Consider the following 16,086-nt stretch of genomic DNA (forward strand, 5'->3'; position numbering starts at 1 on the left):
AACAGACCCACAGACGTAGAAAACAAACTTATGGTTACCAAAGTGGAAAGGAGGCAGGGAGGGATAAATTAGGAGTTTGGGATTAACATAAACACACTACTATATATAAAATAGATAACCAACAAGGACCTACTGTATAGCACAGAGAACTACACTCAATATTTTTTTTTTTTTTTTTTTTTTTTTTTGCGGTACGCGGGCCTCTCACTGTTGCGGAGCACAGGCTCCGGACGCGCAGGCTCAGCCGCTCCGCGGCATGTGGGATCTTCCCAGACCGGGGCACGAACCCGTGTCCCCTGCATCGGCAGGCAGGCTCTCAACCACTGCGCCACCAGGGAAGCCCTACACTCAATATTTTATAATAAACTATAAGGGAAAAGAATCTGAAAAAAAATATAAAACTGAATCACTGTGCTGTACACCTGAAACTAACACAACGTTGTAAATCAACTATACTTCAGTAAAAAAAAAAAAATCTTACAATGCATTCCAAACTGAAATATATTTCATATGGTGGGGATTTTCTTAACACCAACTTCCTAGAATGTAGCGTGATACCTTCTCTTCCCAGATATCTGTGTTGTGTATGTTTTCACTTCTTTCAGGTCTTCCCTGACCACCCTGTATAAAAATAAGCCCCCACGTATGACCACCGGTACTTTCTACCCGCCTTGTTTCATTTATCTCTGCAGAACTTATCACCACTATTTAAGTGTACATTTGCTTTCCTATATTCTCCTCCCCAACTCATGCCCCCCACAGAATAACCTTCATGAGACTACAGATGTTCTGGCTGTTCATTCAGAGCCTTGAACAGTTCCTAGTACATAATATGCAACCAAAAACACAGGAGTTGTTAAATGGACTTGGAGATTTTGAGTACAATTCCCTTAAGTTGTAAGTGAGAAAATAACTCCATAAATATAGAGGCAGAAAGGAACCTGAACAGAGAACAGACATTACGGAGTCCATGCAACTGATGTCCCAACTGCATAGTAAGTAGTTCAGAACACAAACTTCACACTTGGACAAAACCAGACTCCAGTCCGCTTATGAATAGTGATACCCTGGGCAAACTAACCTTTCCATGTCTCAATTCACCCGATACGAAATAGGGATGATAACAGCACCAACTTAACATTGTTATTACAGTGATTAAATGTGATTATGTATGTAAAATACTACAGTACATAGCAACAAATAAGTACTTAATAAAAGGGAGCTAACATTATATTTACCATCATCATCACCATTGACAACATCATCATCTCACTCAGGCTCCACAGATTGTTTTCTAATATTTCCCAAATAATTTATGGTAAGACTGACTATCTAGCTTCTAAGAAGCAGAAAATTAAAGAAGCAGAAAATTAAAGAGAGAGAGAGCAATTGCCAGAAGTGACAGCAGCAAAAAAATGGGAGGAAAATGAAAAACTATAAAAACCAGATTCCCAAGGTACTGCATTACAGCACAATAACAATGTCCATATAGATGACACTTAGCCACTAAGAAAAAGATTACATTATATTACATTTAATACACTCGTAAGATGGCAAGAAAATATAATTCTAAAATTAGGAAGACTTACTTCAAAATGGTTTACCTGAACTTTTGGTGTAAAAGATAAACTTTCATTACCTTCAAAATTCATCTTCTGGAAAAACAGAGTAAAGTAAATGAGGTGTTATTATATAGAAGGCTTGGATATCTCTGCTGTAAATAAATACCCATCAGTGTAATTTTCGCCAATCTCTCTATCTAAAGCTTTTTTGACATCCTATTAAAGATCAAATTATCTCAATATGGGAATCATCCTTCTCTCATAATGTGTAATGTTGTATCTCAAGTGTGGACTTCAGGGAAATGGTAAATAGTTCCATTTTACTGTCTCAGTGTCATTGCTACAACCCTGTAACAAATCTGCATTTATTAATCCTGTTTCTTTTAAGCTACAGAATAACCAGGGTTTTCTGAGATTAAGAAGAAAATCAAATTTCAAAATCAAAACCACATTCCAAAATTTCTTAAAAGGTATTTTTCTTTGTTCAATTTCTTTGTAAAAACATTGGTCACCATTTAACATACAGTGCCAACAAAATGCACCTAATTTACATGCATAAACAAGTCAATAAATCATAATACACAGACAATATGAATTTCAAACGAAGAGTACTGACACAGCTCATGTTGCATTTAACCATAGTTATAGTTGCTCCCAAAAAAGAAATAGCTAATATGAGAAATAAGAATTCCAGTTTCAATCTGAAATAAAATTCCTCGTGACAAGTAATATGAAACAATGATTATATGAAGTCATTATCTTAAAGAGAACCATTTTTTAGAAGTCACTTTGTGCAAAGCACCATACTAGTATATAGAATAAGATCTTGAAAAAAATGTGTACCTTAGGTTAAGGACAAAAGGGCTCCATTTTTTTTTAAACTAATTACCTGAATGATGCAAATTTTTATTGTGTCCATAGATTAAAATACTTTTCAATATGAAGGTTATATATTCCATATTTTGACATTTTAAATAATTCTACAGACGCTCAGCTAAAAAGATTCTGTAGGACTGGGTTATTTTCACGAGCAAAAAAAATAAAAGCACTAATCAAAAGCCCTTTCTAAACTCACAGGCAAAGTTTCTGGATATGGGATTTAATTAATAAAAAGAAAATTTAAGCACCACAATAAAATATCTTTTTAGAGAACAGAAAGGACTGGCATTACAGTTAGGGACAAAAACACTTAAACATTTACCCAAAAAAAAAAAATTTTTTTTTAAAAATAATCACTCTAATCCTATCATCTGAAATAATAAAAAAAATTTTGGTGTGTCTGTGGTATTATGTGGAAGATACAAACCACAGTTCTATTTAAAACGTTAAGTTTTATAATTCTAGTTTGATCAAATGAGACTGTCATAGTATTTGTACATAATAAGAATGTTATAAATTTATTTTTATTTTCTATGATTTATTTTTTCCCTCAAAAATCTATGATTAAAGGATACCACTAAAATCATTTTGAAGTACACAGAAGAGAATTCATGACAAATTGCCTTGTGAGAAAAAACAGCTCTGAAAATAAAACCTCAAAGTAAATATGTGCAAATAAAACTTTAAAAATAAGATAGCTGTAAATAGAGCCATCTTTAAGTTTCCCTTCTTTTGCATCTATTTAGCAAAATAAATAATTTCAGTGGCCCAAATAGTAACTTTAATTTCTGTTTTTCTCCTCCATGATGTGTTCAACAACTCTTACAATTAAGAGTAATTTTTTAGCCTGTGTAACAGACCACATGCTAACAAACTTTAAGGTTCATAAAATTAAAATTTATGATTCACAAGTATAGATATGAATCCTATCTATGCCTAAATCAGATACACAAGACTGGACATAAGTAACTTCAATCTAAAATATGATTTAAACACCACAAAAAAAGAAAAGGGACCAAAAAAGGGAGCAAGAATTTCTCCTCATATGTCTTTTGACCACTAGGCTATATATAGCAAAAAGCAAAATATAAAATATTTATTTTTCACCTCAAAAGAAGTTATCAGAAATAAAATCTGCTAAAGAAGATATAACAATGTCAAAATTATGAGTACTCAAACTCAGTCAATTCAGATGAGAAGACATTTGTGGGGGGAAAAGCCTTCCCAAACAGTATTATTTGTATTTTATTAACCTTACAAATATCACCTCAACTTCACCACTCACACCATAAACCTTCTTGACAGTTGCCATTTTATACTAATGTGAAAAAAAATTTTTTTAGCCTCTTAATTTTCCAAGTGTCATGTCAAACTCCTTAGTTCACACATTAATTCCACAATCCCCATTAAAAATACTCTAAAATGGGCTTCCCTGGTGGCGCAGTGGTTGGGAGTCCGCCTGCCGATGAGGGGGACACGGGTTCTTGCCCGGGTCCGGAAAGATCCCACATGCTGCGGAGCGGCTGGGCCCGTGAGCCATGGCCGCTGAGCCTGTGCGTCCGGAGCCCGTGCTCCGCAACGGGAGAGGCCACAACAGTGAGAGGCCCATGTACCGCAAAAACAACAACAACAAAAAAACCCAAAATACTCTAAAATAATGACTTTCCCTTAGGAGTCAGAAATCACTATGTAATTATTCAAAACTGAGAAATTAAATTGGTAAAAAAAACAATTCAAAATAATACACTTGTTAACATATATGGTTTTATGTAGTAGGGAGACCACATAATTGTTCATCCTGATTAATCTCCAGCTCGTGAGACAATAAGGTCTGAAAATTAAAATGAGTGATAGGTACTTAAAATACTTAAAGTCTCTGTCCATTTTGAATAGATGTGAGAGTTTTTTTTAAATGACTGAAATTATGATTGTAAATGTTTACTGTGAAACAGTACAAAATTGATGTTGCCAAAAAGAGTAAAAAAAATCTTTAACTGATGTTAAACATCTTAAGTAATTTGGAAAAAATCTTAAGGTTGAATTGTAACTATAAGGGAACAACAACAGAAAATGCGTTCATGCACGTACACGTGGTAAGTAACAAATAGGCAAACCCCAAGTCAGCACAGCACATCAATGACTGATACTTAAATGATATTTTGGTATATAAAGAAAGAAAAAGAAAAGGTAAAATGTTGACTGCCATTGATGAAAAAGCATTTCAACAATTTACACAAAATTTTTTTTAAAAAGATGTCCCAAGAAAACCAAGCCACAATAAGTTAGTGTTTTCCATAATACATGCTGAATTAGTTGATCCCATATCTATGCACTGTTACTGTCTTAATCCCTAAATGTTGTGACAGCATATTTAATAATTGAGGTACATTAGTTTACATCTTTTTATAGGTATCCTAAGAGAGTTAATTTTTCTTTTCCAGTTTTTCATCATCTTCACCTCCTCCAAAGAAAATCAAAGGAAACATTCCTAGAATGCAGCCAATAGTCACCCCAACAGCTTTGCCCTATGGAAACAAAAGAAAAGATTTTTTGACAGTTAACTTACCCCTGTAAGAGGAATCCTTGCTTAAGTATCTGATAAAAATTACTATGTACTAAAAAACTCAACTGTGACTGTATTTCTTCTGATCATAGTAACTTAAATATAATAATAATGTACAAAAGGTTCTAGAACAAATAATATGTAAAGTTCAAAGCAACAAGGAAAAAAAATTTTTTTTCAAATTGCCATAGAAATAACATTAGAGGGGCTTCCCTGGTGGTGCAGTGGTTAAGAATCCACCTGCCAATGCAGGGGACACAGGTTCAAGCTCTGGTCCGAGAAGATCCCACATGCTGCGGAGCAACTAAGCCCATGCGCCAACTACTGAGCCCGCATGCCACAACTACTGAAGCCCGCACACCTAGAGCCTGTGCTCCGCAACAAGAGAAGCCATTGCAACGAGAAGGCTGCGCACTGCAACAGAGTAGTCCCCGCTCACCGCAACTAGAGAAAACCCACGCACAGCAATGAAGACCCAATGCAGCCAAAAATAAATAAATAAATTTATTTTAAAAAATAAATTAACATTAAAGAAGTATTCAAGTAGAAAAACACTTTTTAAAAATGTCAGAGATAGGAAGAAAGGAAATATCTCACCAAGTACTCTCAATATATTTGGATTTGCTGCCCTTTGTATATATTCCTTTTCAATATTTATCCCCATGTACACCTAATTATATGTAGGTCTAATCATTATGTAAACATAGCTTTGTTTTCTGCCTTATTCCTTCCCCCCCACAGTCACACATGTTATAATAAACTCCTTTCCAAACTGTTTCATAAACTTAATAAAAAAACTTCTAAATTCCACTGAATTGATGGGCCTATAATCTACGTTAAGCTCTTTTTTTTTTTTCTCCCGGCCACAGCGCGTGGCTTGTGGGACCCTTGTTCCCTGAGCAGAGATTAAACCCGGGCCCCATGCAATGGAAGCACTGAGTCCTAACCGCTGGACCACCAGGGAATTCATGCTCTCCTTACCATTAAAAAGCATTGCTACTTTTTCACCATTGCAAATGACAGAACAATAAACACATTTGTGTATAGTTCTTCCTCAATGATTTATTTAAAAATCAAATAATATGAATATTTGTGCATAACCATAGGATACTGCCATGCATCTATTCTAGACAAAACTGCAAATATCTGTATACCCACTGCAATATATTTATATGTATACGTACACACAATTTTTCTGCGATCTCACCTACATTAAAATTTTTTTTTTAATTTTTATAAATGATTTTTAAATGATGCATTCCTATGATGACTATTAAGGTTATACACTTTTGAATTAAGTTTTATGTCTTCATACAGACATTTACTGAGAATCTACAAAATACCAAACTCTATGCTAGGTACCAGGGAGACAGACAGGGTCCAAGCAGATGCAGTCTGTCTCTCTCCGCTAGGAACTTCCAGTTAGTCATCATGCTTTTCTACTTGTTAGTCAATATACTTGGAATTCTCTCATTCACCTAGCAAATGTCTCATCAATAATTTCAAAATAAGCTTAGATCTAATACTCACCAAGAAATCTCCACACCAAAAGAAATTTCTCTCCACAAAGAGTTAATTCTTTTCCTGGTGCTTCTGCTATATCAGGTGCATAATTCTATTACTGAATATGTCACACTAAATTATAATTTATTTAATATGTCTGGTTCCTTACCTACACAATCCTTAAAAAGAACTATAGTCTATTACTCATTTTATGTCCTTCAGTCTCAGCACATAACTGATACTCCTCAACAGTAACTGAATCATATAAAGAATTTTTCAAAAATCAAGTATACCTACAAAAATAGTCAATAAAAAATTACTGCTTTTCTGAACCTGCCAAGGCTTGGACAGTTTCTGTTAAAAATTCCACTCAAATCAATTTTAGTCTCAAATTTCTCAAGGGACTGAATACAGTGCCTTGCTCTGGCTACCCAAATTCACCGTCATAAGCCATATAAAGTACTCACCAAATGTGTACTAACACGTGTTTGCCACATGTCAACTTGCTTTGGTGTGAGATCAGGAATTGATAGGCCTAACCTGGAAGCCAAAGCTTCAACGTAGCCTGCAAGTCTTTAAAAATACAAGAGGACAGAATATAAGTTTTTAAAGAGAAACACAATGTCCTCACATAGGAAAAACTAATTACTACAAAGGTAAGATAATTCTATACCTGTAATTGGCACTCTAGAAATGGTATAAACATTCTTTTACAACTTTCATCTTCATTGTGTATAAATATATTTGGTTTAAAATTTTTCAGACTGACATATTTAATATACAGGTAAATTAATTAATTAGAGTAATTATTCTCTACCATTACCTTAAAAAGAACAATTCAAGGTATATAAAAATTTTTACAACACTTATAATTTATACATTTATTCCAAATTCAAAGCAAAGCACTTTAACATATAAGTTAATAACTATCATCAGAAAACAAAAATTTCCAAAATTTGTCAGATTGATATACTAAGAAAAACAGCCTACGATTTTCAGGGCAATTTCAAGTATTTATCAATTTTAAGTTGCCATTGTTTATTGGATACAATCTTACTTTAAGAACTGTAAGAAAGAAAAAAAATTGCCAATTAAACTATGCATATGATCAATTATAAGATAGATCCCAATGTCAGATATGTTAAGTTCTAAAAACCTGTGCAACTAAGATTGATAAAATGTGGTATTTGTTACCTAATGCTATTTTTAAAAGGCAGCGAAGTAGTTCTTAAATATAAGACTCCCAACAAATCTTTATGTCTAATAAAAAAATAATTGTTTAATGATACAATCTAAAACCAAATGGTCTTAGAGATCTATTAGATCATTTCATTCTATTAAATATAGAAAGCTATCACAGTAGCTATATAATATTATCATTATTAACCTTAAAGTTGGAAACTGGGAAATAGAATGTTTAAGGGGTAATATCATTATAGGTTTATGTCAGGAATTCCAGGAATATAAAATTTTTGCTTCGGCCCAGAACAAAAAAACTGTGTTTTTAACATTAGCTTTGGCCCCAAACTCCAGTGCAGAAGTCTAATATATAGAGTTAGGTCATATATAAAGCTGCTTTTCTCCAGATTATAGGGCTAAGTAGACCTCTACTAGACCCAGATCCAAATCTCAAAACTTACCATTCTAATGAACCAAAAAAGGAAGAAACAGAACCAAAGAGTGAGCAAGAGAAAATATGTTTATCACAAAAATTAATGCCAACTTAGTCTAATTTATACTTCCCAGGCTTCCCCAAGCTCAGGAAGCAGCCCAGGCCATCTGCCGCTTAGAAGAGAGAATGTAAAAACAGAAAGAGAGAAAGCTGGCCTTTTCCAAGTAGGCATCCTCAGTTTGTTTCATCATTCCTACCACATGGAATAAAAAGAGCAAAAACTAGCCGAGTCCCTGTATGTTTTGGCCATTATTCTCTGAAAATTCCTCTCTCTAGAAAACATGCCCAGTCAGTATCCTCACATTTGAGCCATATTTCTTAACTTTGGGTTTAGTGGGAGGAGGGTGGGGGTGAAATAACAATAGGGGTTCTTACTTTTAGTCCTGTCTCACCCTTGGAAATGTTTATAAAATACATATAAACACTTCAGTAAATGAAAATTCAACTTACCTTATGGTAGTTTTAGAACAAATTTTGCACATATCACAATTGCTTGAGGTTATTAAACACAAATGTCAGGGTCCCATCCCCAGAGACACTAATTCTGCATGACTGGGATGTGAGCGAGACATCTATATTTGATGCACACCAAAGATTTAAAGATTTAGTGCTATTGATTTAGAAACACTAAAGTTAAAATTTTAGTTATAAAACACACATGCAAAAATAAATGTCCCTTTTAAAAATCCTTCTCAATTAAAGGAGAATGGAGAAGAGAAAGAGAGCAAGTACACACATGCACAAATGAATAAATGAATGAACTTACCCAAGACCAGCTAAATCTGACACAAGGTTTCCCAAAGCAGCAGCTAAAAAAATGAAAAATGGACAAGTGAATTATTACATAGAAGTTAGAAAAATCAATAAAGCACTGGTCTGGAAGAGTTATCACATTTCTAAACTACAATGACAATATCCAAAATAGTTCATTTGACAGCTCTGAATCTTGAGATCTCCAAAATAGAACACAATATTTCTGAGATTATAGTATTCTACCTCCATCAAGTAGTAGGTTTTTTTCTAATGTGGCAGCCAGTTTCCATTTTGGTTTCAGTATTAAAACACCTGTACAATATTTTGTGGTTTAACTTTCAGATAATATTTAAGGGAATTTGAATACTTGAAAGTTAAAGAGTGAAGCTATATGTACAGCTATGACATTCAAGAAAATCAAGGAGAGGAAATGTCTCTTTCATTAATTCATGTACTTCACGTGTTCCATAGAATAAAACAACACAGAATCATTCCCAAATATCACCATCATGAAGAGTACAGTGGTATTTGGGGGGAAAGAAGGAGACAGAACCAAATTAGATTTTCAATCTTGTATTTCCTTCCTTGACTTTTCTTCCCAACTTGAAAATAATTTGATAGAGAAAAAGAGTAGGAAGGTTTTAGGGTAACACTGAATTAAGAGAAAAAAATTTTTAATATAGTCAATCTAGTAGATTATTGTTACCCATTAACTAACTTAAAGTACCTAAACTTTCTCAGAAAAATATCTGCTACATATACGAGATTAAAAATTAGAGGAATAGGATTACGTAGATAAACTAAGAGACATCTCAGTGAATAAACTTATTCAAATAAAGTATCCTCTTCTAAACGTAACCTACTAAAATGTTTCATAAATATACAATGGAATAATAACATTACTATTATTAAATACCTGCCATAGTTGAAATTCCCAAAATAATTCCAATAGATAATTCAATATGGGTTCCCTGAAAAATTATTACAAAGAAATTAATCTTAAAAATTAAAACTGAAGTGACTATCAAAGAATAGCAAAACATTAATAAAAAGAGGGAAAACAATCAATATGTTATCACAGCAAAATTATATATATAAAATATGCATAAATATACACATATACTACAGCAATTCACTTAATTATTAAATATTGGGTTGACCAAAAAGTTCATTCGGATTTTTCCATAAGAGGTTATGGAAAAACCCAAACGAACTTTTTGGCCAACCCAATATATGCAGTCATGCAGAAATAACATCAATATTTTATTTATTAAAATTAGGCTTTCATAAAAATAAAAAATAGCAACACACATAGCAATATAATTCATCATTAATAATCTAGAATTTATATTTTCTTACCACAGAAAGTTGTTTTAATGCTTTTGAACACAAAGACAACCAACTCACCTACATTTTAAATTCTGAATGATACAACTATACTATTGATATTTACCCTATAAAAGATTTAAAAGACAGACAAAACCAGTTTCTAGGGACCCAAAAAATCAGACTTCAAAAATTATCCTTAAAACACTTAGTTCTTTAACCATTAAGTAATGAGACTGTATGATTCATTTATAAGCAACAATAGCATTTAATACAATAGAGCTACAACAAAAATGAGGTTCCACTGTATTTCCACTGAATTTATTGAGAGTTTAAGATTTTCTATGTCTATCTCATTTCTCTAAAGAAAAGAGGGGCTCGTATTTTTCCTTCTACTTTAAAGAGAAGGAACTGAAGTGAAGAAGATTAAACCATTCTAATGGATTATTACATAGAATAGAGAAGAAATCCTACCATCTATTGTGCTAATTCAGTTCTAATCCTTACACAATTCTGCCATAAGTGGACTTAACTTTCAAAAGCTCTCTTGAATACTGATGCTTGAAAATTTCTAAAACTTAAAAAATAAATCTCAATAGTACTTATGCAGAAAAAAAAAGAATGCCCTACAAATCTCAACGATATTTGTGGAGAAAAAAAAAAAGAATGCCCTACCTGGTAATATAGAAATATTGCATTACTCAATTATTTACAAAATTGAAGAGAAGCTAAGTTTAATTTCCTCAATTTTCTTTCCCCTAGGCCTGTTGATTCCACTCCTTTAAAATATAATTCTTGTAGAGTATGGCCAAACAGTGTGATGTACAAAAGTCTCCCAGGCACTTAAAGTTACAAGGTTGTAAAGATACCCAAAGAAACAGATTTCTGAAGAAGAAAACAGTCATGAAGAAGTATCTTTATATATAGAAGCCAAAAAATCAGGAGCATAACTATAGAAGAGAAGCACTTGACAGCTGTAGTGTATAAAAAAATAAATACAGGATCTTTAACAGCAATGAATCATTAGAAATGACCCCCAAAAAATCTGTTTGCCAATACATGTATTTATAAAGCATTTAAGTGCTTAATCATTTGGTTGAATTTAAGAAATGTGAAGATCCTTCAAACAGCATGAAAAGCCTCACATAAAGTCAAGGTCGGTTTGAAGGCAATGGACAGTCCACTCCCGTCCTTTTCCCCACAGTTACATCAAATTTCATGTTAACAGGTGAGGTAGAAATTATAAATAAACCTAATACTAGTTGTCTTAAAGTTATACTTGGTTCATCACTTAATATGATTAATCTATGCTAGAATTTTAATCAATTCTATCCTAATTAAATTGTAAGAAAAATAATCCCCCCAAAACCCACTAAAATATAAGTTATAAAAAGCAATCCCAATAATATAAAAATACAATAAAAAACTATGAAATCAAAAGCTTAGTATGAACAGCAGCCAAGAATAAAGGTCAAACCTACTATGAGAAGTCATATAGGAATTTGTTTACATGACTACAACTAGGTAGCAGTTAAGAGAGTATACCTAACAGGAAAAACATCAAATGGCATGATAGAAAAGAAGAATAAAATATCTTCTTGACTTACTATCTTCAGTCATAGCTATCCTACAATGTTTGGAGGCAATCAGTGTTTTGTTTTTTTTTTTTTTAAAAAAAGGTGAAAAACATTCTTAAGATAATAATGTTCACTTATTTCCCTTTTCATAGATCCTACAGTTATATTATTTATGGATTTTAGTCTTAGCAGTCTATTAAAAAGCCTCTTTGGAAAATTTAACTGTTCTTGAATTATTTTGCAATTATCACAGGATAATATTTTTGCCATACCTATTACTCTTAATCAGTTTTAAGCCAGTAGTTTAATTATTTATTTCAGTACTATATAAATAAAAAACGGGTGATACGTTCCTGAAACTGGATTTCAATGTAAACCAGAAAAACAAATATTACTGAATTAGAGTCAACCATCTCAGGCCTGGAAAACTAGTCCACTCTCAGTTACACTAATAATGAGACACAGGCCTGAGTAATACAAAATAGGAACATTACAATAATTTGACTTTAGAATGTGGTCGTTCTGTTTGTTTTGTCTTGTTGGTATCTGTATTTAAACACAGATATCTGTTACTTTAGATATTTATTTCAAAGAAATAATAAGACCATACTGTGAAGGTCTTATTCAAGATCTAAGAAACTACCCAGTTTCCCTATTCTGATATCTCTTCAAAATCTCCCTGCACCCCTCTTTATGCAAAATATATCATCTCAACACTTCCCTGTAGCAAGGACAGTCTTTCATCGTTTGAATATCTAAGGTCTGCCCAACTGAGATGAAAAAAAAAATGATTATTAAGATGGTAGAATGAGAGGTACCAGCTGTCAATAAAGAGAATCTAAAATATTGAGTGTAAAACTGAAACAGAGAAGCTTTCATTCAGACAATCTATTCAAGAACACATCAGATCTTAAACTATAGCTTCTAAATTCATCATAGTGGGGTTTTCATTACAATTAGATTTTATTTACGTTAACTATTTAAATAATCTAACCAACTCAAGGTTTTAGTAATTTCAGAAAAGGCAGTGTGGTATGGTTGAATAAGTTTCTCATATTCACAGATATATAAAATAGCCAACTTGATTCTTATATACATAATAGGAAAATGTCATAATCAGTCAAAAAAACTAGCATTTTGAAATTGTATTTTAGAGTCTCTTACCAGACTACTTTGCTAAAGAATTATGTATCCAATGGGTGCTTATCACCTTCAAATTATGTGCATGCTACAGTATCTTCTGTGACTGCTTAAGGAGCAAGATACCTTCCTGATGTGTGAACCCTGTGTTTCCTCAACCAGATGAATGTCTAGACTTTCTGGATATCTGATCCCACCTTATCAATCTGGACATAAGGTGAGACTACATACCAAAGAAAACCATTCTTGAATGAACCAATTTTAGATATTTTTTTTTTTTTTTTTTTTTTAGATATTCTTTAAGCAAATTTTATAATCCATACAATGTAAATTATACTTTTATCCCTATTTTGACACCAAATATTCTATTTATATCCATCTATAGTACATGTGACCTCCAAAACACCAAAACAAAAAACAAAAACAAACAACAACAACAAAAAAACCCCTGGCATCTCTCAAATATATTTCCCTCACATTCAATAATCCTAAAATCATTCCATCTCTTTTTTGAGCGGTCTCCTACAAAACACCTAGTATTTATAGAACTTTTTAAAAGTTTGAGTCAGTGAAGAGAAGTGGATAGAGCACTGGGCAGTTTCAGAAGACCTGCATATTCATCATGACTTTATAATCTGGATCCAATATTGGTATCTAGTGACAAAAATTGTCACAGAAGAGTAAGAAAGATAAATTCAGCCATCCCTGAGACTAAACAATACTTGTAAGAAACAACCTTAAATTAAAATGACTTCAGCAAAGGAGAACTTTTTAACACTACGATGGAACAAAGACTGAAGGGTTTATTATTCACAGTATTCTGAATTGAAACTTAAATCATCTTTGGGTTAAATGGATAGACTGTATATCCAAACACCCTTTAAAACATTTTTGTATGAGGAAACTGGACAAGGAACTAATTAATAATATACACATGATGAGAACTGCTGATATAATTAAAGGACATTAGAAAATTTTACATACTTTATTCTTTAGTAAGAATGTTGAAACTAGAACAGAATAATACAGACCCAATAAATACGTGTTTATTATTGTCAATGCTTTACCAAAAGTCTTGATGATTAATAGATACGATGCCTTAAAAATTGAGCTACAGTCTAATTAACCTGAAATATAGTTAAAAATAGCCTTGTTCATTACGATATTAATTAAAACTTTATAGCTACAATATGTAAATTATTAGGAAAATTTAGACCACATTAATTTCTTTATTAACTCAAAATAGAAGGGTTGAAAGAACTTACTGCAACAATCATAATTGCATTATCCAAAAAGCCAAACCCTATGAAAGGTATCGCATTGTGGATGAATACTGAAAAACATCAAAAACAGAAAAATATGTTTTAAGATTTCTATAATTTTAAAATGACAAAAACAGACTATATGATTAAACTCTCATAAATAGATTTGATTTAAGTTTTGGAATTTGCTTTTCCATTCCCCATAGACAAAAGATTCTGCTTCTCCTCTGTTTATACACTTGGTGGAAGATATACTGGGGAAAAAACAAAATAAAACACACATAACATGTAAAATTAATTGTGTTAGGCTTTTGTGTTTCCTTATTGGCAACGCACACACGTACAAATTACATACAGTTAATGACAGAACAAATAAATACATGAGTACCATGTTTTACCTGTTAAATTACTATTGACATCAATCTTTTTCTCTCTTAGACCTAACGACTGATACCATAAAATTGATCTCCATATTAGAAATAATAAAAAGTGTTCTGAATCAAATATCAGGGAAGCTATCTGGTCACTTATACTCACTAAACAATTTTTTAAACAAATGTTAGGAAAATGTGATGATCTCATCTGTCTTAGACATCTGTGTTCACAGTCCTCTTTCCCCCCTCAACACACCAGTATCCCTGATAGCTTTCACCAACTAAAACAAACAATATTTGATTTAAATGAAAATGTAACTTGATCTCTTCCTACCAAAGGCACATCTCACCCTATTTATCTAGTACATAATCTGAATGACCTGAGAAAACAGAAGTGTAACTAGGAAGAACTAATACCTATTTTAAAAATATATTTAGCTTCATTTTTTTTCCTATTTACATCTTCAGCACATTGCAGAATGCCTAGTGCACAGTAGATGCTCAATAAACATTAGTTAAATAAGTTGAGGACAGCTAACTTGGAAAGGAAGAGAATTCCAGATTAAGAGAATTGAAGGAAGACTGTGAAACAGATTAAAAGCTGGGGATAGTTAAGACTTTATTCTAGTTATTCTATAAATTTGCCAAGGTATAGTCAACATCCGTTCAACTGAGGACTTTTTAAAAGTAAACATCAAGGCTCTGAGTTTTATACCACATCCAAAAAATAGTCCCTTAAACCAATTCGTTATATATGTGTTCAGTGCCTTTAGATCTTTTTCCTTTTCATGCAGTTAAGTCCACAAAAAGTATAATTAAAATATCCAGAAGTTATGAAAATTTGATACCACTCTACACCAATCAGGGGACACTAATAAGCAGTATAAAACAAGAAACATTTCTACCTACAAGCACTGTCGAAGACTAAGATCAAGGGGGAAAATAGTATATATCCTAGGTCATTTTAGAGTTCTTCTCGTTATCATATAAGAATGTCCCAGGTAAAAATCAGCATCTTTTAAATTATAAAGCATATTGTTTTGTTTTGTTTTTAAGCATATTGTTTTAAAAGCTATGAAAGATGATAAAAATCAAGTGGCACATTAATGAAATGGGATTTTTTAATTAAAGAGTCTAGACTTAGTTCTTTGACTTTTTGCCTAGATTCAGCTGCTTAATGACCAGACATTCAAAATTTTATAATAATCAGCTTCTAAAACACATACAGAATTTCAAAAACATATTACAAATTTGACATGTCAAAAGAATATAATGAAATTTTAAAAATTCACCATATGAAACATTTACAGTGAAAAGAGAGCTACTTAAATGTATATCTGGAGAGAAGTCTCAATCATCTTTGAAATGTAAATATGGCAAAGTAACTATGAAACCTTGGGATTACTAAACATTTTAGGGTTAATATGATGGCATCTCTAAAACTGGCTAGTTATAAATATCTTAAAATTAGGTGT

At 32.3% G+C, this 16,086-nt stretch overlaps 1 protein-coding gene across 1 annotated transcript in view; it reads right to left on the reverse strand.

Annotated features, from left to right (window-relative positions):
- Positions 1-2,021: 2,021 nt before the first annotated feature.
- The window catches only part of TMEM65 (transmembrane protein 65), a 46,779-nt gene continuing 32,714 nt past the window's right edge, over positions 2,022-16,086 (reverse strand). Inside the window, exons 3-7 of the mRNA XM_032610335.1 lie at positions 14,241-14,308; positions 9,849-9,903; positions 8,946-8,988; positions 6,975-7,080; positions 2,022-4,966 (exon numbers count right to left, since the gene is read on the reverse strand). Coding sequence (XP_032466226.1) covers positions 4,865-4,966; positions 6,975-7,080; positions 8,946-8,988; positions 9,849-9,903; positions 14,241-14,308 — 374 coding nt within the window. The 3' untranslated portion in view covers positions 2,022-4,864. The remainder of the gene's footprint in view (positions 4,967-6,974; positions 7,081-8,945; positions 8,989-9,848; positions 9,904-14,240; positions 14,309-16,086) is intronic.

This window comes from Phocoena sinus, chromosome 17, assembly GCF_008692025.1.
Source record: "Phocoena sinus isolate mPhoSin1 chromosome 17, mPhoSin1.pri, whole genome shotgun sequence".
Taxonomy (NCBI): Eukaryota; Metazoa; Chordata; class Mammalia; order Artiodactyla; family Phocoenidae; genus Phocoena; species Phocoena sinus.